General features: G+C 44.4%; 1 protein-coding gene across 11 annotated transcripts in view; it reads right to left on the bottom strand.

Annotated features, from left to right (window-relative positions):
- TENM2 (teneurin transmembrane protein 2) overlaps positions 1-24,723 on the bottom strand; it is a 1,289,478-nt gene that overhangs the window by 142,906 nt on the left and 1,121,849 nt on the right. For 9 of the 11 annotated variants that reach the window (XM_037740622.1, XM_037740620.1, XM_037740624.1 and 6 more), the window contains 3 exons: positions 10,569-10,763; positions 4,352-4,552; positions 2,437-2,649 (listed from right to left, as the gene is read on the bottom strand). In XM_037740622.1, the coding sequence (XP_037596550.1) occupies positions 2,437-2,649; positions 4,352-4,552; positions 10,569-10,763 (609 nt within the window). The remainder of the gene's footprint in view (positions 1-2,436; positions 2,650-4,351; positions 4,553-10,568; positions 10,764-24,723) is intronic. The other 2 variants (XM_017534465.2, XM_017534468.2) reach the window with 2 other exon arrangements.

The following is a 24,723-nucleotide window of genomic DNA, read 5'->3' as shown; positions in this document are numbered from 1 at the left end:
CTCTCCACTCTCACTCTGTGATATCTGGAGTAGAGGCTCAGATCCTTCAAGTCACAACTGGTGTCCTTTTCTTAATAGGGGTGTGGACCTGTCTCATGTTTCTCCCCTCTCTCCATCAAGACTTGTGCAATTCAGGAGTTAGCTTTTTTTTTTTTTTTTTTTTNATGCTATGAAAATCCAACCCATCACCACCTTTATCTAAACACAGACACTTAATTTCTGCCAAAACAGTCCAAGGAAATTACTTCTATGTATTACGTATGTTACCTTGGACTCTTCCCCTGCTCCCCGGCCCACCTGACTCAACATAAAAATAAAAGGACAAGGAGTTTAGGATTTCTAAGGCTCCCGCGCTGGTTTTTGCAAGACTCGTGAGAATGTCAGGAGTTAGCTTTTTTTTTTTTTAATGTTTTTTTTTTTTTTTTTTTTTTTTTTTTTTTTTTTTTTTTTCTGTAAAGGGCCACACAAGCAGCTTTGTGGGCCATGTGGTCTGCTAATTACTCAGTGCTGACAGGTGGCACGGAAGCTGACGGGGCATCCATGAATGGGTGTGGGTGTCCTGTAATAACACTTTGTTTATGGTCACTGAAATGTGAATTTCAGTTCATTGTCACGTGCCAGGAAATAGTTTTCTTTGGATTTTTTTTTTCAACCCTTAGAAAATGTAAGAACTATTCTTAGCTGGCAAGCCATAGAAAAACAGGCAGCAGGCCAGATTTGGCCCTCTGGCCATAGTTTGGCGACTCCTGCTCGAATCCATCTGGACTGCCCTCTTGTGAGCTATTTCCAAAGTAAAGACAGATTGTAGGCAGGAGAGAGCCAGCAGGCATTACTGTGGAAACACTAACCCAGCCCCTCTGCCCCCCAGATGTGGGAAGGAGGGGCACAGGGGAGGGGAGGTTGGATTTATGGATTAAAAGAAAGTAGGATTATCTACCTCAAGGCTGATGATTGGCAAGAGCTTTTGAGGGGAGGATTTAGGGCAATGGAGACATGGGGAGGGGAATCTTTCTTTAAATAACACTGGGCATGCAATAGTACAGCAAGAGGAACGCCCCTGATGAGTGGAAGCTATTGTAAGAACTGTCTCAGTACTGGGCTGTGCGCAGCCCTCCCTTGAAAGCCTTCTGAATGATTCCTCAGACTCTGCAGGGAACTGAGGGTAAAAGCAGGGAGCAAGACCTGGAGCGTCATCGAGAGATTGCAAAAACAATTCACTGCCAACAGACTGTCCCAGCAGGGTCCCAGTACTATGTCCTGGCCCTGATTGACATGCTGCCCCTCGGATGCCCAATCAGATGGAACTGGGAGAAACCGAATGCAGAGTCAGTCCACTTTATCTCTGCATAACCACCCAAATGAACAGCATGGGAAACTGAGTCTGATCTCATGAATCAGCCCTGTGCAAGCTCCTCACCCTGTCTCTCACTCCAGGTGGCCCATCTGTGACTGGGGTTTTTAGGCTGGGACAGTGGGGAGGGTCCTAAGCTTGATGGCTGGGATCAAAGGTAACTTCAAGGGCCCGCACTGTAGTTTGGCTGGAAACTTCTTTGAGAATTTCCATGCAGGCAAGTAGATTAGCCAGCTTGGTATAAAAATGGATCCTAGGCTTGATCTAATTAAACAACAAAAGTAAAAACTGGAGGTAAAATGATGCTCAAGTTGACAACTTTGTCATCTCAACAGTCTGAGAGATGTGGAAAGCCAAAGAGCATTGGCTCGCAGCTCCTCCACCAAAGGGATGATTAGGTACATTTAATCTAGTGTAGTCCTACCCTAAGCCACAATAGTGCTGAAAAAGACAGAAAAATAAAAATGAAGAAACTCCAAAACGATTTCTTAACAAAGAAGATGACCTTTAAGATATTCTTGGTCAAGAAGCTTTTATAGAGAGGTGGTTGAGTGAGAAGAAACTGGGACCAGAGGAGGAGACATTTAATGACAGTGGTGGTAACAGCTCTCAGGACTTTACGGTGGTACCCACTACCAAGGGAACCCGAGAGTCCTGCCTGCATCTAACCTGGCCTGGAATTAGTGAGCTCACCTTGTTGCCGGCAAGCAGGGATCCAGTGATCCAGCCAGCTGAGAGAGGATTTAAAAAGGGGAGAGTTTCAGAACACAGTGGTTTGGGGTGCTTGCAACCCCCTCGTACTGACAGTTTCCCATGCGTGTGCATTTCTCCCTCCCCGAGACTGGAAGTTTGGAGGAGTTTTCTAATCTGCTCTGGCCCCTTTTTCCTTTCAACCCCGGATCCTGGAAAGAAAAAAAAAGCTCTTCCCAGTTAGGGACCTCATTTTTCCCTTTCCTTATCCCCTGGGAGATTTGGAGAGGCAGCAGGAAATGTGGGAGAGCACTTGTGTCCCTGAAGGAACAGCCAGTTGCCATGCGCGACCGTCACTATAGATCTACGATTTATGAAAATAAAGCAATATGTGCCTGTTTCGGTGCCTGCCGTTTGCCTACCAATGGTGCAGTGTTCACCATTCCAGCCCTCTCGGCATTCACATTTGCCATCTTTACAGGTCCCGTGCTCAATGCAGCGGGGGTGGCACACGCGCTGGTCACACGCTGCGCCTGTCCAGCCCTCTTCACAGCGGCAGGCTCCCCCGATGCAGACGCCGTGAGTGCCACAGTCTACTGAGCACACTTCTGGAAGAAAAACAATGATTACAGCTCAACACCACAGCTGGTGAAACCCTCCACGGAGTCCAGACTGCACACACGGCCAGGACCCCTGGAGCAGGCCCGGAGGCCCAGCAGCTCTGTCATCTTTGGAGGCTTGTCTCTCCTTGGCTGGGTATCAATTCATTGTTATATCTTTTTTTCTAGAGAAGCGGTTCTCAAAGTGTGGCCCTTGGACCAGCAGCATCAGTATCACCTGGGAACTTGTTAGAAATGTAGATGCTTGTGCCCCGGTTGGACCAAGTGAATTCAAAGATCTGGGAGTGGGACTCAGAGATTTTGTTGGAACAAGTCCTCCAGGTGGTTTTGATACTCACTAGAATGTGAGAACCACTCTCCTAGAGATTAAGACCATTCCAACCGGTTTGGCAAAGCTAACTGGGAAGTACCCACCTGAAAAGATCCATGCGTGGATCCTGACTCTCTAGCCAGCTGGGATTCCTTCCTCACTGAGAGCCTGAACTGATCAAGCCCAAGAGGTCAGTTGGGGACCCCGCTGCTCCATTCCCAAGATGACTGCAGATCCCCCCGCTACCCAGATCGGCACCTTGGTGGCGATAATGACCACTGTAATTGTGCTGCATTTACACAGCTTCATTCTCAAAGGAGCTCAAAGTCTTTTGTGCTTGAGGAGGAGACAGACAGACAGATATGCACTCTCTGGCATTCCAGACCTCTCACGCGAGGACAAGCACGTGCCCCACATTCATCCTTTCATCAGTCAGAGGGAGGCGTGGCTTGGCATGCCAGGGGAAGGAAGAACGGGCCGGGGAGTGGGGCCAGTGACTCTCTCAAAGCCACACAACATATCTGCAGTGTAACTGGGTTGTGGATCTGGGACCCCCGCCTCCTTCCATCCTCTGCACGGCCTTGCCAGGACCATCAGCATCAGAGTTGAAGCCAGAGTCGAGTGGGCTGAGAAGACATCCCAAAATAGCCCATTTTAACTGACTCTTTTTTTTTTCTTTTTGGAATGAAATATTCATTTCTTTCCCATTGTAGGCAAAGCTTCACATCTATTCCCTTCCTGATTGCCATGGCAATCTGACAGCTGTCTCACTACCCAGAGGAAGGGGGCGGAATGATCGCTTGCTTGGATAGGCACTTGTCAGTGTGAACAGAACCTTTCTCAGGAAGGTTGGGACCGGCTTGAACTGTTGAACTGTTCCATTTTTAAGGTCACTCTGGAGGGAAGACACATACTCTTAATTTTAGGAAAATGAAGTGTACAACCCGACGTCATTATTTTCCTGTCACTGGAGTATTATAGAGCTTTAGAACATGCTCACGCAGCATCTCGAGGGAGCCTCTTTTCTGTTTTATGGGACTGTTCCATTCAGTTTGTCTGGGGCTAAATCGTTCTGTTTTGTTTTCTGGTACCTTTAGGGAATGTACATAAGAAAGCCTATAATGCAAATGGAAGCATCCCTCCTGGGCCCCTCATCCATTTGCGGTGATGGAACCAACCCAATGCTTTTTTGTTTGTTTGTTTCTCAAAGATCACAGATTCCACGATTGAGGAGAAGAGAATGAGAAAGACGCAATGTGACTCATCAAAGTTCCCTTACCCCAAGCTAAGTGTTAAGAGTAGATTCCCATCCGTCTGTGACTGGGATGGAACACAGGGCACCAGTGGTGGAGAGAGGAAGGAGAAAACATTGTGGCTTACCGACAGAGCAGTCGGGACCCATCCAGTTGGGATCGCAGCTGCAGAGGCCTGTGTCCGGCAGGTATGTGCCGTGCCCACTGCACTGGTCTGGGCACTGGACTCTCGCCAGCTCACAGTTGAGACCACCCCAGCCAGGGCTGCACAGGCATTCTCCATTCACACAGACCCCGTGGCTGGAGCAGGTGGGATCCAAGCAATCAACTGAAACAACAACAACAACAACAACAAAGAATAAGAGTATTGATCATCCATGGAGGATGTGCCGTGAGACATGGGCTTGCTGCTGAATGGACCAGTGGGTCACCAGTTCCTAACTACTTGCTGGCAAATGGAGCAGCCCAGGAAATACATATGTAGTCTCCTGAAGAACACCCATAAAAAATAAAAGGCTTCTTATTTTTCAGAACACCAAATCTCGAACTTGAAGAAGATGCAAGCGAAACAAAAAGGGGATTTCTCAAGCAGAATTAGGAGAAATCAGATATAGAGGTATGCCATTCCACCTTCAGCATCTTGTGCTTATAAAGATTAGAACCTTGACCGAATCGTATCAGAGCATCTGTGTTAAGAATGTGATTACCTGCCATGTTTCTACACGTGTCGCCAAACTGGATTGCCCCTCACTGTGAGAGAGGAAGGTAGAGAGGCACTTTGTAACTTGACTTCGAAAGCTAACAAAAGATGAAAAGGAAAACCAATGAAAATTATAAATGAGTCACTTTCCTAAAGAGGCTTCACTTAGGCTAAGTCTAAAATTAGTATTCATTCTCTGAGCACACACCCACTGAAGAAGTTAGTAAATGTGCAGGATAGAAGAGGTGAAGTTGGGTGTGGAAATGATCCAAAAGGGATCAACTTCCTATAAGTAATCACCAGGGGACTGGATGGCTATCTCTGGCCACGGCACTGACCTTCCACCAGCCAATCAGATGAATTGATGGTCAGAGTCCAGTCATTGTGGTTCTTGCCTGTTTCACTGTCTGATTGTTTGGCCATCTTAATAGAGTAGATATACATCCAGTAGGTAACTTGAAGATGAGTAATCAGGTGTCACCTCTTAAGTGAGGAGACGAGTGAGCTGCAAAGACCAGTTCTTGAGGACAGGACTTTTTGCATGAGAATATGATCTCAAACCTGGGACCTCCATTCAAGCTAAGGGTTGAATAAATAGGGCCTTTTAGAGGAAGCATAGCTTTCTTATGTATTCCTACGTATTCTCAGGAAATGATGCAGTGTCATTTGGAGAATAGGGTTCTGTGTAATACATGGTTTGAATGAGGAATGGTGGTCTAGCAGAGGGCTCAGATATTGCTTTGTGGATCAGACAAATGTGGATGTATTGTCACCTTATTTGATTAAGACATATTTCTCCCATTTTCATGGCTTTCAAATCAGGCCTGTTGGCCCAGATTAAAGAATCGCTTCTTCCATCATCTGGGGGCATAGCTAGCTCGAGACCATGTTGAATTCTATTCTTGAGGTTTTTATGGGCCACACTGACAATGTTATTAAATCTTTCCTGTGTATGCAAGCCATCTTATGGTTCAAATTCTCAGAAAAAATTTTGTTTTCTCTCCTTGCAAAATGCCAAGATTGAAATATGAAAGACTTCTAGTCTCTAAATAATTCACTATTACAATAAGATGGTAATTCCTCAGGGTCTCAGCTTGCCATAGGATCTCCTAAGACATTTTTTATGCTGAGTGTCTTTTTTTCTTCCCTATGGGGCACAAAATAATAGTATTTTTTTTTTTTTTTTCTGAGACAGGGTCTTGTTCTGTCACCCAGGCTACAATGCAGTGGTGTGATCATAGTTCATTGTAGCCTTGAACACCTGGGCTCAAGTGATTCTCCTGCCTCAGGCTCCCAACTATCTAGGAGCACAGACACATGCCACCATGTCCCGCTAAGTGTTTTTTTTCTTTACAAATGGGGTCTTGCTATGTTGCTCAGGCTAGTTGTGAACTCCTGGGTTCAAGCAGTCCTCCTGTCTCAGCCTCCCAAAGTGCTGGGATTATTGGTGTGGGCCATGACGCCCAGCCATTAGTGTGTTTTAATATTGATGACACATTGGCTCTAAATATGACATTATTTAGATTATCCGTGCCATAAACTAACTAGTCCTGAGGGACATCAGACTTGAGAAATTTGGACTTATTAGAGATCACAATATTCCATGAAGTTTCTAAAGGGCAGCCCTCCCTTGGAGCAAAAATAATAATTTTCAGTGGTAAGAGATATTTCTCACGATCCCATTTGTGTATTCTCAGGGAGATATTATTTATAGAAGTTGTTTCAAAACTGTTTCAGTCATGGAAAAAATACAATGATTTAAAGAAAATCAGGGGTACACTCCCAAAAGGTGAATTTTAGTTGCTTATTTGTTGGAGATATTTACGATGATGTTACATAATCTGGTTAACACTTTATGGTTGAATTCACTGTCTTGGCGAATAGCACTCCTGATGACATAAACCTGTCTGATACTTTCAAATTTGCTCAACTTAGGGTGGCAGAGCACACCTGAATGTAAACGTGAGCTGAAAATGTCAAACACGTAGAAGACAAAGAGCTGTGCGGGGCCTCTGGCATCCCATGCCTAGCACAGCTAAGGGAATATACTAGGTGTTCAATACACAGTTGCTGCAAGAATGAAGGACAGACTGTGTTATAAGTGTTTGTCATTGATGGGACAAACTTCCTGTGTAAAGAAAGGACAGGTGGGAAACAGAGATGGTGCTAACAATTTCTTGCTTTTGGGAAAAATTTGTATTTGGGGATCTGCAAATTATGAACGAATTCATTCAGAACCCGTCACGTTGATAGTCTTCCAATAAAGGAAATTCTGAAGTTCTGATTTTTCACTCTGTCCCCATTTCTAATAAGGCAAAATTAAAATACACACAAAAATATCTTGTGGCTTATTGCTTCAAAAATAGCTCTCAACCTGTAATTAGCCATTTAAAATGTTTGGGGAGGTGCCAGCAGCTAGGAGCTTTCAAAAAAATATATATCACCATCTTTTTCTTAGAAGGATAAAATAATAAAAAGTAATACACTAAAAAAATGAAGATGGCATTTTTCTTCCAGATAAATTAGCTCTCTCTTCTCTATCCTGAATTATGGTACAAAGGAAGGAGGAAAATCCACAGAGATTTGTTAGCGCAGTACTAGAATGCCATCAAAAAACCATTTATTGTATCTAAAAATATTAGCTAACCCCTTTCTCTGGTCAGTGCTACCAGTAAATATGCCCTTTGTGCTACATAATTACAGCAGTGGATGGAATAACTAAATTCAAACTTCAAGAGGAGCAGTTTTACTCTGAATTTTAAATTTGGTTCCGATTTCCTAAGACGGTCTTGTGGCCACGTCCTTAGAGTCTTTAGCAGGCAGGAGGGACTACGGCATTTTACAAAGCTTTATAAATAGAAACAGCATTACACTTAAAAGGGGACAGTGGCCTTTACTACCATGTGCCTCGAAACACCAGCCCCCTGGCAGCTGAAATCATTAGAACTCATTTAGTCTTGGGCCCTCTGTAGGTTTGACAAAAAAGGGTTGTGAATGCAATTTCTATCCCTAAGGATGAAAAAGGAGGTCAAGGAGTTTTACAAACAATATGTACTATAAGCCCCTGAAGAACCATGAATTACATTTATGAAGTTAAATGTCATTGAAAAATGACTCAACCATGAAACTGACATGAAAACATGGCTGACTTAAACTAATATGTCAGTTCCTTTCTCATCACCTTCCCACTCCCCAAGACAACATTAAATGAAACCTCACGAATACATGCTTTCATTTTCATGTGCAAATCTGTTAATAGCACAACCATGTTTATGCAGGAAAAACGAAGGAGTGGCAACTATTGATTTCGTTGCCATGGCCATTTCAGGTAAATTGTTTGAACGTTATGACTATGATGAATATCGGAAATAAAAAAGCTAAATGGAAGAAAAAGTGCTGATCCAGACTTTCTGATCCCATTTCCTATTTTGAAAACAGCATATGAATCAGCTTGGTTCATTCTTTTTGGGTAGCAGAAATCAATAGAGAGATTTCTTCCTGTCATAATGATTCACATGGCTTGCTTGGTTGGTTGGATGGTAAATTCGCCCTGAACATTTAAATAAGACTAGGTGGGATAGTGAGAAAGTTGAGAAATCACTTGAGATTCCACGAATACAGCTGTGTACAATCTGTACTGGAGAGAAAAAATTCGAAGGCTGGCAATGTTGTTGCCCTCACACTTTCCTTTCTCCAAATGATGCATGCAAAAGGTCGTCTTAACCTTTCCTGTCATATTATTGGCTTCTCTTATGTTTTCAGCGAACACAGCTTTGCCTCCTGCAATCCATTTATCTTTAAGAACTTTAACCTTTCGAGCGGGGTTATTAAATCAGTATTTCCTCCATCCAAACTCCCAATTTGTTTTTATGATGCAGACATAGGGAGGCTACCTTTTATAATAGAGGAAAAATATATAGAGAACTGAGCAAGGGAAGATCTGGGGGTCAGACTTCTGGGCCCCATTAAGGGCATTACTGCTGATACATTGAAAAATCTTAGAGGAAGAATGTTATGGATGCTGACTTTTTGTAGCCATGGCTCTAAAAACTATGAAATGCAGGGTTTCCCAAGGAGACCCTATGTGGGTATATCTAAGGATAAAGCACTGTCATTGCTTTGTGGTGAGAGCTGTGATGACTGGCTATTTTGTACGGAACTCTGGAGATCCATTAGTTATTGGGATGAAAGAATGAATCCACTAGCATCAGAGAACCTCATAAAACCTGAGATCCCTTGTTGGCCTGGCCATGAAGAACACAGAATGCATATGGCATCCAACAGGACCTATTCTATGGGGACATCTTGGATGGTAACCTCAAGTTGTCTCATGCAGAATAGGCAGGGGCTTCGCTTTTTCCCTTAGTTTGTTGGGCAAGTCGACACTTCTGTTTCCACTGGGACATGGGAGGGAAAAGGGCTGTTTGAGCTGTGTGAGGACATTTCACTGGGAGATGTACTTAGAGAAAAGGAGCCTCAGCTGGAAGACAATGATGACGGCAATTCAGAGATTGGGGAATGGGCAAGGGGCTGAGAGGGTCTATGCTCTTACTTTCCTAACAGCTGTGGTTCATTTTTTATGTATATGGTGAGAAGGAATCAATGGACAACCAGAGACCATATTCTGCAAGGGCAAATGCAGAGCGGGAAGGCTGACAGAGAGCATGGCTTTCTCTTGCCTTATAGCTACTGCAAGTCAGTCCCAACATTTTGGCACAAAATAATTTATCTGAAAGAAGTGATCAAGGTAACTAGGACTAGTTAGAGCTGCTTTTGGATTTCCTCCAGAGAGGTGCCCTTTCTCCCTGTTCCTGCATGTCCCCTTCTCCTGATCTCCAAGCCTGATCTCTGACCATATTGTCCGATCAAATTCAGTTTATGATATCCCTGATTTTCACCTATGTGTGCAAGAGGGCCTTACGTGCCTGCCAGGGTGAGATTTTCAGGATTCATCAAATCCTATCCCTCTTGCTGCATGCTCACTCTCCTCTAATTTTGTGCAATCGTAGGTAACCAGACTAATTTGCCCTACATGGTGTTTCTAAATGACATGGATACCTGCAATCTTTCAAGCCTGACTGTCTATTGATATTAATTTTTGCGGGAATATTTACACAGACACATATGGGTCTTAGATGACCAGGCAGAGTTTAGTAACAACAACAACAGCAAAGCTTTTTGTTAGGAAGGAAGGCAAGGGGCTTAGGAATTCTTGTTTCTTTTCTCTGGATAGATAGCTTTAGTCATTCCCAATTACGAAATAAAGCAGAAGGAAAGAGGAAGAAAGATAGGGCAAGGGAAAGGAAAAAAAGAGGAAACGAAAGAGAAGGAACAGGAGGAGGAGCAGAAGGAAGGAGAAGACAGACAAAGGCAGAAAGAGCAATTTTAAGAACAAAGGTGAAAGAGAAATTAATTTCTATAAAGGAGAGTAAAACAAAACATTTCTCCCAGAACCATCTCTACAGGCCTTTCTTGTTCTACAGCTAAAGAAGTTTATCAAAGCGAAGGAGTTTGAAGCTTTTTGTGCAAAATGTTGATGCTTCCCTTGCAAAACACACAGCCTGGGACTGGGCTCATTAGCAAAGGTCAGGCCCTGCAAATGCTTCCCTCCACTAATGCCTAGCCTGCGGCCCGGCGGGCTTACCTTCCTCACAGTGCTCGCCTTTGTAGCCAGCAGAGCAGACACAGTTCCCATCAATGCAGGAGCCGTGGCCCCCGCAGGAAGGATCGATGCACTGATTCATGGGCACGTCGCACTCTGCGCCTTTCCAGCCGCTGTAGCACTGGCACGTCCCTTTAGAATATTGTCCATTCCCACTGCACAGGACGGGGCAGGCAGCTGCACGAAGGAAAGACAGAGCACCAGGTCACGAGGGGCTAGCATCCGAGGGGCTGGGGCAGTCTGAGGAGCTGCCTCGCCTTGGAGCTTGGCTTTCAGTGTTCTAGGCTGGGGACTCTGGCTGCAGAGGTGCAGAACCATCACCTGATAAACAACACAAGTGCTACTGATAACAGCAGCTACTGCCAATTAAAGGCTTGTTACGTGCTGGGCACCGTACAGAAGGCTTTATATGCAATTCTTGACTTCATCATCCTAATCATCCTATGACGTGGAGGTTACAATCATGGTCCTCATTTTTGCAGGTGAGGCTCAAAGACCGGGGAAGTGACACAGCCCATAAGCAGGGGAGCTCAGCTGGGAACCAGGTTGGCCCAGTTCTGAAGTGGCGCTCTTCAGTAAGTGACACTGACGTCCTTATTTTGTTCCTGTTGTTGGTATTGGGGGTCAGAATCCATTTTGCTGATTATTTTATCCTCAGATCAGTCGACCTTACTCCTAATAAGTTTATGCCTATTTAAAAGGAAGCGGGGATGAGACACAGGTGAGCCACTAAAAGTCCCACTGCATGAGTTTAATACCACCAAGAAATTAAGTAGTCCCTCTTTATCCAGGGTTTCACTTTCAGTTTCAGTTTCCCTCGGTCAACTGCTGTCTGAAAATAGGTGAGTACGGTACAGTAAGGAATTTAGAGAGAGAGAAATTGCATTCACATAACTGCTGTTACAGCTACTGCTTTAATTGTTCTATTTTACCATTATTGTTTATCTCTTCCCGTGCCTAACTTATAAATTCAACTTTATCCTAGGCATATATGCGTAGGAAAAACATGGTATATGTAGGGTTTGTGACATTTGTGGTTTCAGGTACCCACAGGGGTCTTGGAATGTATCCCCTGAGGATAAGGAGGGATTACTGTGCCTCCTTCAAATTGTAACCTGTGTAATAAAGTATAACAATTAAATATGCTTGACTTATTTAAAAAAAGCAAAGGTGCAGGCAGGCTGAAGATGAGATCTCTAGGAGTTCACTCTTCAGCTGTACCCTCTTCCATCTGCTGGTGGGAAGAAGGTTGGAAAATCAGTGGGGATTGTCTGGGAGATTACCTACAGTTTTAATCAGTTTAACCTCAAATGTGCCAATTCCGGCCTTTCAGAGTTCATCAAGAACGGGATTTCAGTGGTCGGTCTCCTTCAGGTCTTGGACTTCTCACTTCCGCATCAGTTTATAAAGAACCTAACTTTCCAATCTGCCTTCAAATTTGGGACTAAACTCCTCTGGCTATGGAACAGGCATTTAGAGGCCTTCAGAAATGACGGACACAGATGTTTCAGTGACTCCTGGTGCTGTCCATGGTTTGGAATGCAGAGGTTCAGAGATTTCTGCACGTATGTGAACACACATCTACCACCCGGGAGAGCGCCCTGTGCCTTGCAGCAATGACATAACTAATCATGTCACTTCCTAGTCACCTGTCCCACCCAGCCTCATGAATCACCTTTGGTTGTCATGTTTCGATTTAGTTTTTATGATAATTAACTTTCCTCTGTGCGTGTCTAATTTCCCAAAGATATAGTCAGCTATTCAAGACAGGGACTATGTTTATCATTGTTGATTTCCTTCCATTGCTGCATTCATCAATGGTGGCTTGATTAGGTAAACATTTCTCCTGTGTTCCTGATATTCAGAGATTCCCCAGTGGTAGGGGGTTGTGAGCAAGCACTAAATGGCCGTTTATGAAAGACGTGGGAAGAACAGTCCCTGGAGTGAATCTCATGCTGTAAACATAATGCCTTTTTCTGGGGAAGTGCATGTTTTACCTTAATTGCAAACTGATTTGAAATAGAACTATCTCAATAGTTGACATACGATTGAGGGGATATTTCCCCTCAAAATGCTTTATAATAGGACAGTTGTCAAAACTATTGGAGGTGCTGTTTTCAGCAGAATTCTTATCCTTATGAATCTACCAGAGAATAATGAGTTGAAAAGTGAGAACTTCAAAGTCACATATTGAATTTAGATGAACCCTAAATGTAGGGAGCATACTCTCTATTTCCAGCATGCTTAAACAGAGGAGTTTGTACAGAGTTGCTAACGAGGCTAATTGTCTAAGAGAGGGTAGAAAAAGAGCTTTGAACCAGGGTGCCCGAGATTTAAATTAGGGATCATGCAAATACGAAGTAGCACAAGAAACTCTGGACTTTCTTAAAGTTTTGAGAGAGATTTAAGACAGAGTAAGTTCGTTCCACGCCAGTTCCTCATGAGACTCATGCTCAGCTGTAGGTCAGGGATGGCAAGTGTGTGCACGCGAACTATGGTATTTCCTTCCCACACCTCTGCAGACATCATTAATTGATCATGGCATCTTGTTCCCCAGAGCCGAGACAGAGCCTCAAAACTGTCAATGCAGTGCTCAGGCTGAGACCCGCAAGCAGGCAGAGTTGGTATTCAAGAGAAAACCTGCTTGTCATTTCTGATCTAGGTAACAGTGAAGGTATTTCCTGGTGGGAAGACTGGAATCAACATCCCTTCTCAGCCCCCTTCCAGCCCTGCACTGAAATAAAAAACAGTGAGAAGTATGGTTGTACAATGTGTAGTTAGATGAGCTTCCAAGGACAGTTTCTGACTTAAGGAGGTTATATTTTGGATGGGCTGTCGTGGATGGCAGAGAAAGTTACATCAAATCACCAACGCTGGTCTCCCATTACATCCTCCTTCCTCCCAAATGGTGGAAGAGGGTAGAAAGTAAGGTGAAAATAATTTTTGTTTTTGTTTTTTTTTTTGATTGATAAAAAATATAGATAGGACTCTTTTCCTTTTCTTTTCTTTTTTGAGACAGAGTCTTGCTTTGTCGCCCAGGCTGGAGTGCAGTGGTGCAATCTCAGCTCACTGCAACCTCCTCCTCCTGGGTTCAAGCGATTCTCTTGCCTCAGCCTCCTGAGTAGCTGGGACTACAGGTGCGCGCCACTACACCTGCTTAATTTTTGTATTTTTATTAGAGACAGGGTTTCACGATATTGACCAGGCTGGTCTCAAACTCCTGACCTCAGGTGACCCACCCGCCTTGGCCTCCCAAAGTGCTGGATTTACAGGCGTGAGCCACCGTGCCCGGCTGAATTATTTTCTTTACTCATAGTGACACCGTTCCTCTTCTGCATAAACTTCAAGTAGAAAAAAATAAGATTGTCTAGAAGGTAAGAATGGGTTTTATTTAAAACTAGGTGCTTGGGAAATCAAATTTAAAATTTGACCTACTTAAATTACTTGGTGAAAAAAATAAAAAATAGGTCAGAGAGTTCTCCACCTTCCAAATGCAGCCTTACTTCAGAGTTTGCTGCATGCTCTCTGGGAGTGTGGTCAAAAATTCAAAACACTGATGTTCACTGGAAAGCGGGACACTCAGTGGACTTCACTTATGCCATACAAAGACGAGGAAAACAGCTGATTAGAGGAGCAAGACTTTCTAGTAATCCGGTTGCCATGGGGCAGAGTGCAGAAAGACCAGACGAGCTCCCTCCAGTGGTGGCTGAGGTGTCCTGCATGGAAAGCACCTTCCCTCTGCAGCTAGGATTCATTCTCAGACATAACTCAACCCAGTATCTAAGGCTCAGGCTGATCTTTATTCAAGAGGTGGATGTGAAATGGGGAACCTCCTGTATTCATACATATTATATTTTTAGTATCACGCAACCCACATTACTTTTTATGACAGGTTATAGAAAAATGACACTGCCTACTCTGCGCCAAGAAGTATTACAGAGCAGAAGTGGAAGTAAGCAAGGGTTTCAGTTTCAGAAAGACCTGGGTTCAAAACCAAGCCTGTACCTTACCAGCTGTGGGATTTTGGCAAGGTTACTGAACCTCTCAAAGATCCAATTTCCCCTTCAAAAAATTGTCTTTCAGCATTGATGGGAGGATTAAGTGAGACAACATGTATGGCTCACAGCAGTTTGACACTTGGTAGGCAAATTAGCAGATGCTCCCTTGTGAAATTTCAAACTGAATCTCCAATCTGACTTCAAGGACTAATAAAATAAAGAAATGCCATAGGTTCCAAATGCGCACACACAAACACTAGCAACCACCGGTGTGTCAAATAATACTAATGGAAAGATTTGAGGTTTTCTTCTTCCAGTGTTTTCTGGTGTGGGAGGGAGTTGGTTCTGATTTGCGAGGTATGAAAGTGGAGCATTTTGTGTCTCCGTGTGTCTCTCTTCTTCCTAAGGCTTAGGGGAGCAGAACATTGAGCATTCAAGCTTCTATTTAAAATTAATTAAAATGTTTGTACAAATTGACTATTCCTGTTTCACTAAATCTAATAAATGGAAGCTCTAAGACTCCCACAGAAGAAAAATAAATTACCACTACCACTAACAACTGACAAGTTAACAGGTTGATGACAAAAAAATGACAGAATTTAGATTCACCTAAATGGTATGAAGCTCATTTTAATGATCCAGCTGAAGCGACTCCCCCCGCCCAGCCTCCACAAAGTTCTCTGTAAGGGATGAGATGAATGATCAGTGTTATTTACTCAGTGGGAAGTAACAGGATAAGCCACCCGTCCGCTTGGAGCTTACAGCAGAGAGAATACCTGGAGAAAAGTTAAGAAGGTTCGAGAGGCTCAGTCATAAAAGCAGAGGAAAAAATGTCTGCATCTGCACAAATAATTTGTGGGCTGGACTAGATCTGTAGAGGGAATTTCAAATAATGTATTAAAGATGATTTGAAGTCTGTTTTATACTTATTTCATTATTATTATTATCATTATTTGAGATAAGGTCTTGCTCTGTCACCCAAGCTGGAGTGCAGTGGCAGGATCACCATTCGCTGCAGCCTCTACCTCCCTGGCTCAAGAAATTTCCTGCCTCAGCCTCCTATTTGGGACCATAGGTAGGCAGCACCATGCCTGGCTAATTAAAAAAATTTTCTGTAGAGATGGGGTCTCTTTATGTTGCCCTGTCTGGACTCGAACTCCTCAACTCAGGTGATCCTCCTGCCTCAGCCTCCCAAAGTGCTGGGATCATAGGCATGAGCCATGACACCCAGCTGAAGTCTGTTTCAAAATTTCTTTGGAAAAGAGATATGAGAATAGTTGAAGCTCTGGGCAAATTGTTAAAATAGCATCACTAATAGTTGGTTGCCTTATATCCCAGTTGGTCAGCAATAGTGATGAATAACTCACATGGGTTAGTAGCTTAGTTAGATGGTAGAGGATAAGTGATGGAGAAAAGAAGATGCACTGATCCTCATGAAGCAATTGAAGATGTAACATTGGGTCATGGAGGCCAGGCAAACATAGCTCAGTGACCCCCAAACCAAAACTCAAAAGGCAACCCCATTGGCTTTTGAAGTTGTGGACTTAGCTTCGTGCTGAGCAAAACAGAGTCAGAAAGGTGAGTTTCCCTTCTAGCTAGATACCTGCAACTGGCAATCCATCTGGTAGAAAATTAAGGAATAAAGTTTGACCCTCCACTGCACACTGTATTCAAAAATAAATTCCATACTATGCAGCCATAAAAAAGAATAGGATCATGTCCTTTGCAGGGATATGGATGGATCTGGAGGCCATTATCCTTAGCAAACTAACACAGAAAACAGAAAACCAAATATTGTATATTCTCATAAGTGGGAGCTAAATGATGAGAACACATGGACACATACAGGAGAAAAACACATACTAGGACCTGCTGGAGGGTGGAGGGTGGGAGGAGGGAGAGGATCAGGTAAAATAACTAATGGGCACTAGGCTTCATACCTGGATGATGAAATAATCTGTACAGTAGCCCCTCATGACGCAAGCTTACCTATGTAACGAACCCGCACTTGCACCCCTGAACTTAAAGTAAAAGTTAAAAAAAATTCCACACAGATTAATGACCTAAATAGAAAAACAAAAACTACAAAAGTATTAGAAAAAGATATTGGAGACTAATTTTATTTTCCTGGGAGGGAGACATGGAAGACATAAATTCTGGAAACTGTGAAGGAACAGATGATCAGATTTGATTATAAAGAATTCATATCTTCTCTATGACAAAGGATACCGTAAGCAAAATTAAGGGATAAGCAACACAGAGAAGAAATATTTTCGTTTCATGTTTTATAGCATAAAGTTTGATATCTGAAATACACAAAGAGCTCTTGCAAATCAATAAAAAGGTGACTGAAAACCTAGGCAAAGTACATATCAGAAATAATATAAATTGCCAATAAAAGTAAGACAAGATACTCAGCTTCATTCAAAATTAAGGAAGTATAGATAAAAATGATAATGCGAAATATTTTTGGCCTCTCTGATTGGGGGAAAAAAATAAGGCTGCTTACACCCAATGCTGCCATGGCTGAGGGGATGGGCTCTGTCTAACCCAGTGGATGGGAACAAATCAAATCTAGTTTCCAGGGAGATGATTTGTCACTCTGTGGCTCAGTGTGCCCAAGCGGGAAGTCTGTTGACCTTGGCACCTCGGTTTTCCTGACCTATTAAATGGGCAGAACAATAAAGGATTGTGCTTGTATCGAGGAAGAGAGAGAGAGGAAGTTGGAAAGAGAGGTAGGAGTGATTATGAAATACAAATGCAAAGATCACCAGCCATTCTGACTGCGATGCTCACCTCTGACCTGAACAGCTGTCCCCCCCCATCCCCCCGCACTTTCCTGCCCAGAATACTCAGACACTTTAGTTGGTCTCAGTGGGGGCAAGAGCTGGCAGGACCCCTGTGAAGAGAGGAAACCAGATGGTGCATTCTGACAGACGGGGTCAGAGTCCTGGCTCACAGGGCCAAAGTTCAACTGCACCCACTTCCTCATTCCCATTCTGTCAAATGGCACATTAATAAGCAAGAAAGTGATTCAGGGAAGAATTTCCAGAAGGACAAAAAACTCATCAGGTGTGTCAAATCTCTGACATTCAGGAGCCATGTGGGGAAAGAAGCACATGCTGACTTAAGCACGAAAGTATGGATGCTTTAATTAATCCGGGGTGAATTTAATTGCTTTAGTTAAGTGGAAATCGGGTTAAAAATGATGCAGAGCATGCTGGGGTGTGTTAAAAACATGACATATGAGTTGGATGAATCGATAAATTAAAAGTGCACAGATGTTTTAATTAAACCCAGGGAAGTTAACGAAGATCGCAAGAGACTTTTAAGCCTATGATTAATTCAATTCATTTAAAATACCTGTAGAGATATGGGGATGCCTCCATTTTGAGAGTTATAAAAGTTCTCAATCGATAAGTACTTAAGCTGTTCTTTAAAAAGTCTTATTTGTGTGCGTGTGTGTCACTGTGTGTCACTGAACAGCGTTAATTACATAATGAATAATATTTAAATTCTTCGGAGCACACAGTAAGCTTTTCTGCAGCTCAAGTCCAGGCTGAAGCAGGTTTACGCTTTTGTTGTCTTTGGAGCATCAAGATGAATCTGCAAGTTGCTGGTGTCCTATTACCCGCAAGCACGGAAGCTTCCTGAAGGCATGGAACGTCTATGTCATTCAATGCTGTCTCTCTGCAGGCGGAACGGTTCTGGGCATGGTGCAGGCTTACGAGTTAGACAGCCTGAATTTCCTTTCTTCCTTTCTTTGTTTTTGCCAGCTGTGTGACTACGGACACTTTGCTTTCAGCCTCGATTGCTTTGTCTTGGAAGTGGGATAAGAATTCTGCAGCACTTACCCCATAGTGTTTCCAAGGGGAGGAAATGAGATAATGACGTAGATGCTGTGCACGGAGCCTGGCACATCGTTAGTCATCACGAGTTAGGATTTTGTTATCACTATTTTCAGCGGGAGAAAACTGTTCCAACTACTCACTTTGTAAAGAGACAAGACAGGGTAGTAGAGATGCTGTCTCCCATCCCAGCTGACCTCTTTCTTTTCTTTTCTTTGAGACGGAGTCTTGCTTTGTCACCAGGCTGGAGTGCAGTGGCACGATCTCGGCTCACCGCAACCTTGGACTCCTGGGTTCAAGCATTTCTTCCGCCTCAGCCTCCTGAGTAGCTGGGACCCCAGGCAAGTGCCACCACGCCCGGCTAATTTTTTTTGTATTTTTAGTAGAGATGGGGTTTCACCGTGTTGGCCTGGATGGTCTCGATCTCTTGACCTCGTGATCTGCCCGCGTCGGCCTCCCCAAGTGCTGGGATTACAGGCGTGAGCCACCGAGCCCGAGCCTAGCTGACCTCTTTCTAAAGACTGGTTTATTTCCCAGCACGAAAGTTTTTCTCCTAAATCAGAGGATTTTCCCAGCTCTGTACGCATCACATCTACAAGTTCCCCTAGGGTTAACTTCCAGGGTTGCTCTGCTACTTACCCAGCAGTTTAAAAAGGAAAAAAAAAAAAAAAAGGTTTTGTGGTCTCAGAAGCAATTTAACCTGGGGGAGGGCTGATGGACTGAAGCCCTGCCATGTGACGTCTGTTTGGTAATGTAATAGGCATGAGAAACATCACGAGCAGCCGCGTTTTGGAGCTGGCCACCAAATAATGTGCACTGCAACTTCCACACTGGGGAGGAGGGGGCTCCTCCATGCCTGCTTGGCAAGCCAGGGGGATGAGAGGTCAAAAGTGTTGTGTCTGCCTCGATCTCTCTTCTCTTTGGGTAGTCTGAGCAGAGTTCAAGGGCAATTTGTCTAGACTGAAACTTGAATGTGCATGGGAGTCATCTGGGAACCCTGTTAGAATGCAGCTTCTGACTCAGGACGTCTGGTGTGAGGACTAAACATCTGGCTATTTTACAAAATTCTGATGCCAGTACCCCAGACCTACTGAATCAGAAATTCTGGGTGGAGCCCAGTAATCTATGTGTTAACAGATGATTTCAACAAAACCTCCAGTGTGGTTATCACTAATCTAGGGGTTAAGAACATAGTTCTAAAACCATGCCTGGGCAAGGGACTTGAATCTCTCTGAGATTCTATTTCTTTAGCTGCGAAACAGCTGATTATGATGTATGAAATAAGGATGAAATGAGAGAATTCACTTAAAACCCTTTGCACAGTGCCCGGCATATAGTTGATCTCAAGTAGGTGGTAGCAATGTTTCTTACGTTATTTTATCAAAGGTGACTTTGCCAAGGGTGCCTGCTCAGTCGCTTTCTGCAAAGCATATGCCAAATGCACCTGCTTCAAGCTCCTGCTCCTGGGCCTTTGCTGCCAAAGAATGCCTGCGTATTTCTTCAGGTCAGGGGTGGGAGGAAAGAGAGGTGGGATTCAGCCATCCAGCTGCGGTGGGCTGAGGGACGTTCCTTTGGGCAGCAGCCGTGGCCCATGGCCCGTCTGCATTAATGAGGATTTTATGGCAAGATGGGGTGGTAGAAGGGGATGGGTGTGAATGACGGAGGGTTTGAAGGAGCTAGGACGTAGTCCTGGCTGTCTCAGGGACACCTGAGCCTCTTTCATGGAGGGAGAAGGAAGCGCTGAGAGAGGCATTGCTGGTGATGTGGAGGACCCTCTACCCACAGGGAGAGGACTAAGAGCTTTGTCATTGTTCTCCACAGTGCAGAGGAAGAAGCCTATTAAAGGGAGACAGCAGGCCTATAATCCCAGCACTTTGGGAGGCTGAGGTGGGCAGGTCATGAGGTCAGGAGATCGAGACCATCCTGGCCAACACAGTGAAACTCTCTCTACTAAAAATACTGAGGCAGGAGAATTGCTTGAACCAGGGAGGTGGAGGTTGCAGTGAGTCGAGATCGCGCCACTGCACTACAGCCTGGGCGACAGAGCAAGACTCTCTCTCAAAGAAAAAAAAAAAAAAAAGGAAAAAGGAAAACGGGAGACAGGAGAGCAGATTGTGAGGCAGAGCTAGAGAGGGCTCAAACAGCCCCAGCTGCTGGCAGTACTTATTGTTGGGGACTTCAAGAGTGGTTACACTGCCCTGGAATCAGGGGGTCTTCCTGGCACATCTCTCTCCTGGGTGGCCATCAGGGCCACAAGCTTTAAAACCAGGCAGACACAGCCCTGCTACCTTGGGCAAGTAGCTTACTTTCTCTAAGTCTTTGTTTCTTTTACTGTAAAATAGGAATAATAACAATGAACGATTTCAAAGGCTTGTTGTGAAGGTTGATGCTAGCTAACATTGAAAAAAAGCAAAGCATGGTTCTACAAAGTTTCCACACATTTACTTTTTGGTCTTCACAGCAAAGTAGTAGGTAATATTGCTGTTGTCTAAATTTTACAGATGAGAAAACTGAGGCTCAGAGGGGTTAAGTAATTTTCTAAAATAGGTGTGGTTAACCAGAGCAGCAAGAATTCAAACGTAGTAAATTCAAACTCTACAGCTTTCCTTCTTAATTACTTTGCTATTGTGAGACAATGCACATAAACTGTGGAATAAGTGGCATTTCTCTTCTGTAAACTTTTTCTTTCCTTCTTTCTTCATTCCTCCTTCTTTCCTTCCTTTGCTCATGCCCTCCCTCTGTGCCTCCAAGGTGGCTGATTTATTGCTGCATGATTGATCCAACAAATTAGAACCTTGTTCTCTATCACTCACTTTGGTTCTTGTGATATTTTCCAGCCATATTTCATCTTTATAAGCCTTGCCTCCTCTATGCAAGTAATCAGACATTCAGCAAGCACATACTTTGTTCTGGGTATGAAGCTGAATACAGGGAAGTACAAAGAGGACTGCTGGAAGCTTGTCATCAGCAGGAGAACCACGTGGATAGGAGGTGGCTGGCATGGGGGAGGGGTCACTGCTGTGATATTGACAAGCCCAGGTGACTGCAGGGTCATATCTGGGGGTGCTTCAGTGAGGTGGCGGCCTGTGAGCATGGCCTCCCATGATAAGCAGCGGTTTGATAGGAAAGGCTGGGACTGATGGGACCCTTCCAGCTGAGAAAACAGCCTGAGCAAAGAGGAGGAAGCAGGGCCTCATGCTTTAGGAGGGGTGAGTGTCGGGAACTTACTGTGAGTGTACAGGTCTCAGTGGGAGGTGACAGTGCAACAGTAGTTTAGATCATGGATGACGTTGGACATCATTCCAAGAAATGTGATCTTCATTCTCAGAATGTGGCTCCTGATTACCTGCATCAGACTTCTGCCCCCTCAGGAGGCTCGTTAAAAGGGGGCATTCCTGAGCCACACACCAGCCCTAAAAGTCAGATTGGCTGGCATGGGGGAGGAACCTGGAAAAACACATTTATAACAACCTCTTCAGATCCATGTCTTTAAACCAAAGCTTTTGTAACCACTGTGGGAGGCGACCGGGAGCCATTGAAGGTGTTGAGGAGAGTAGTGACATGCCCCTAAAAGCTTTGGGAGATCTCTGGAGGTAGGGAGGAGAAATACTATCATGGAAAGGCTGGTGGCTAAGTGAGCCGGGCAGTGGCTATGAGGATAGAGAGAAAAATGGAGCAGAGATTGTTGGAGGTCGATGGAACAGGAGATGGCAAGTGGTGGGAGGAAGGAGATGGACTGTGCTGGCAGCTGGGAGGAGAGAGCGTTACAGCATCAGGCTCTGAGGTCAGAAGGTCTCTCCCTGCCCCCGCTCCCCCCCAACAGGCTGCAGTGCAGTGGCGAAATCTCTGCTCTTTGCAACCTCCACCTCCCAGGTTCAAGCAATCCTTCAAACTCATCCTCCCGAGTACCCGGGACTACAGGCATGTGCTACCATGCCCACCTAATTTTCATACGTTTTGTAAAGATGCAGTTGTACCATGTTGCCCAGGCTGGTCATGAACTGCTGGGCTCAAGCGATCTGTCTGCCTTGGCCTCCCAAAGTGCTGGGATTACAGGCATGAGCCACCACGCCTGGCCAGGGGCTTTGTTTCAAGCTCTGGCTCTGCCGCTTTCTACCTAGGAAACTCTTGTTTCCTCTCCCGAAAAGTTTACTTGGGTTCAAACTCAGAATTCTAGTGTGTAACCATTGCACACGTTGCCTGCAAAGCCACAATTCCTTTATGCCTCACCTCTGAGGTCAGTTTCATGGCTGGTCTAGTGTTAAAAGTCCAGGCCAGACTGCCTGGTTTGAATCTCAACAATTGCGCTTACTGGCCGAGTGATTTTGATCAAGTCTCTCTGTGCCTCATTTTGCAGATCTATAAAAGGGGATAATAATCATCTATAAACTAGGGCTACTGATGATTAAATGACATAATTATGTAGTTGTTCAGCACAGTGGTTGGCATATATAGTAAGAGCCCAATAAATGTCAGTTCTGGTGATGATGGTGATGACGATGATGACCTGTTTTTAGTGCTGCCATGTAGCCATGAGGAATTGGGTGGTGGGTACATTTGCCAGTTAACAGGAGAAAAATGGCAGCATTACTGTTTTGTTTTGTTTTGTTTTGTTTTGTTTTTTCCCAAAGCTCCACAGAAGCTGAGTAGGAGCTGAAACCAACCCCCAGAGAGAAGACTTTATGTTCCCGTGGCTGTGGCATTTCTGGGCCTCCACTGACAGCTGTTCCGCGGCAGGAGTTGTCATTTCTAATAGCTATTAAATACGCATTACCTAACAACTACGGCTCTGGTGTGTTAAGTTTCTGCTGCAGGTTGAGGTCTCCAGCTCAGCCCAAATAAGCTATCTGAAAAGCCAGTGTCAAAACAGAAAAAAAAAAAAAAGCCAGACACCTCAGCTCTCTTCTGCAATGCAAGGCTGCTTTACAAACAATCCCAGGAAGCACCTGAAGTGAAAACCTTCAAATAAAAGCAAATACAAGGGAAAGGAATAATAATTGAGAAACCCCTAGCCCACAACAAATGGCATTCAAGTGATGAGGAAACCATGCAAGGGGAATAGTAATAACAAAAAACTACAGAATAAACAATAACCTGATAATAAACACAATGATTGCTGTACAGGAGAGGTGCCTGATGGAAAACGGTATAAATTGCCAGGAAAGAAATGCATTTTTCCTGAAGCTCTGGATCTGAACAGCTTGCCTACCATGTTACTCAGTTAATGCAATTCTACACTATTCAGTCTTCTCCATGGAATTTTCTCCATATTCCCTGATGCTACTTGGCTGTGTTCATTGACTCACACTACTGTGATTTTTTTAAAAAACTTTGAAAACTTCAAATGTTCATGATGCCTTACAGGCATCCTCGCGATCCAGTCTCTCACGGACCAGGAGACCAGGTGCACCTGTGTCTCGAGGCCGGGCTCTGCCCCAGGTTCCCCTTCTTGCCTTCCCTGACTGTGATCTAGCGACATTCAGATGCACCAGGAAAATGCCCCCATGCCTTTTGCTCCATCCTGACTCTGCAATAAAGGTACTTGTCCACCAGCCCTCACTTTCTCTCAGTTCCCACCTGCCTGGCTGAACCTGGTCCCTTGGAGCTGCTCCCACACGGCCCTCCCTTTCTAGAATCTGTAAGTGTAATAAATCCCTGAATTTCATATGCCTCTCCCAGCATGGGTTCCACAGTTGGGGTGTTCCTTAAGGACCCCACCAGGGGAAATTACTCCCCCATTTATAACACACACATTTTATTGCTTTATAAACCTCCTTATTTTCTTCTTTGGAATGTCTATAGCATTCAAAGTCCACATCACAGCATTTTGAACTCCCATTTACGTTACCCCCTTGCTTTTAATACAAATTGATCAGAGCAGAAGCTCTCAGAAGCAGAGGCTGTGGTTTCCTCGCTCATCCTTCTGGTCTGGCTCTCAGTGCCGTACCTGTTGCAAAGTGGGCACATCACAAGCACTCACTGAATGCATGAATAAGTTCTTTCCCCTCGACTGACTCAGGACAATGTGTTAGATCCATTCCCTGTTCTTTTTATGCGCGGGTCAGTTTCATTTTGCTTTTGGAGCCTCTCAGGGCCCCCGAGATGGTGGGGGCTGCGGAATGAATGCTCTTGCAAATGCGCACTGACCGATTCCTCCATTCACTGCAAGGATGTCTTCAGATGCTTGATGCGGACTGGCAGGTTTATAAGAAGACAAGGAGCTGCCATTTACACTGCACATCGGGGGGCACGGGAGGCGAAGTGTGAGGTCAAGAGAGTAAATCCGCATTT

The sequence above is a fragment of the Cebus imitator genome, unplaced genomic scaffold, assembly GCF_001604975.1.
Source record: "Cebus imitator isolate Cc_AM_T3 unplaced genomic scaffold, Cebus_imitator-1.0 Scaffold86, whole genome shotgun sequence".
NCBI classification, from domain to species: domain Eukaryota; kingdom Metazoa; phylum Chordata; class Mammalia; order Primates; family Cebidae; genus Cebus; species Cebus imitator.
The sequence above is the reverse complement of the archived record's forward strand: the minus strand, read 5'-3'. Positions and strand labels throughout refer to the sequence as shown.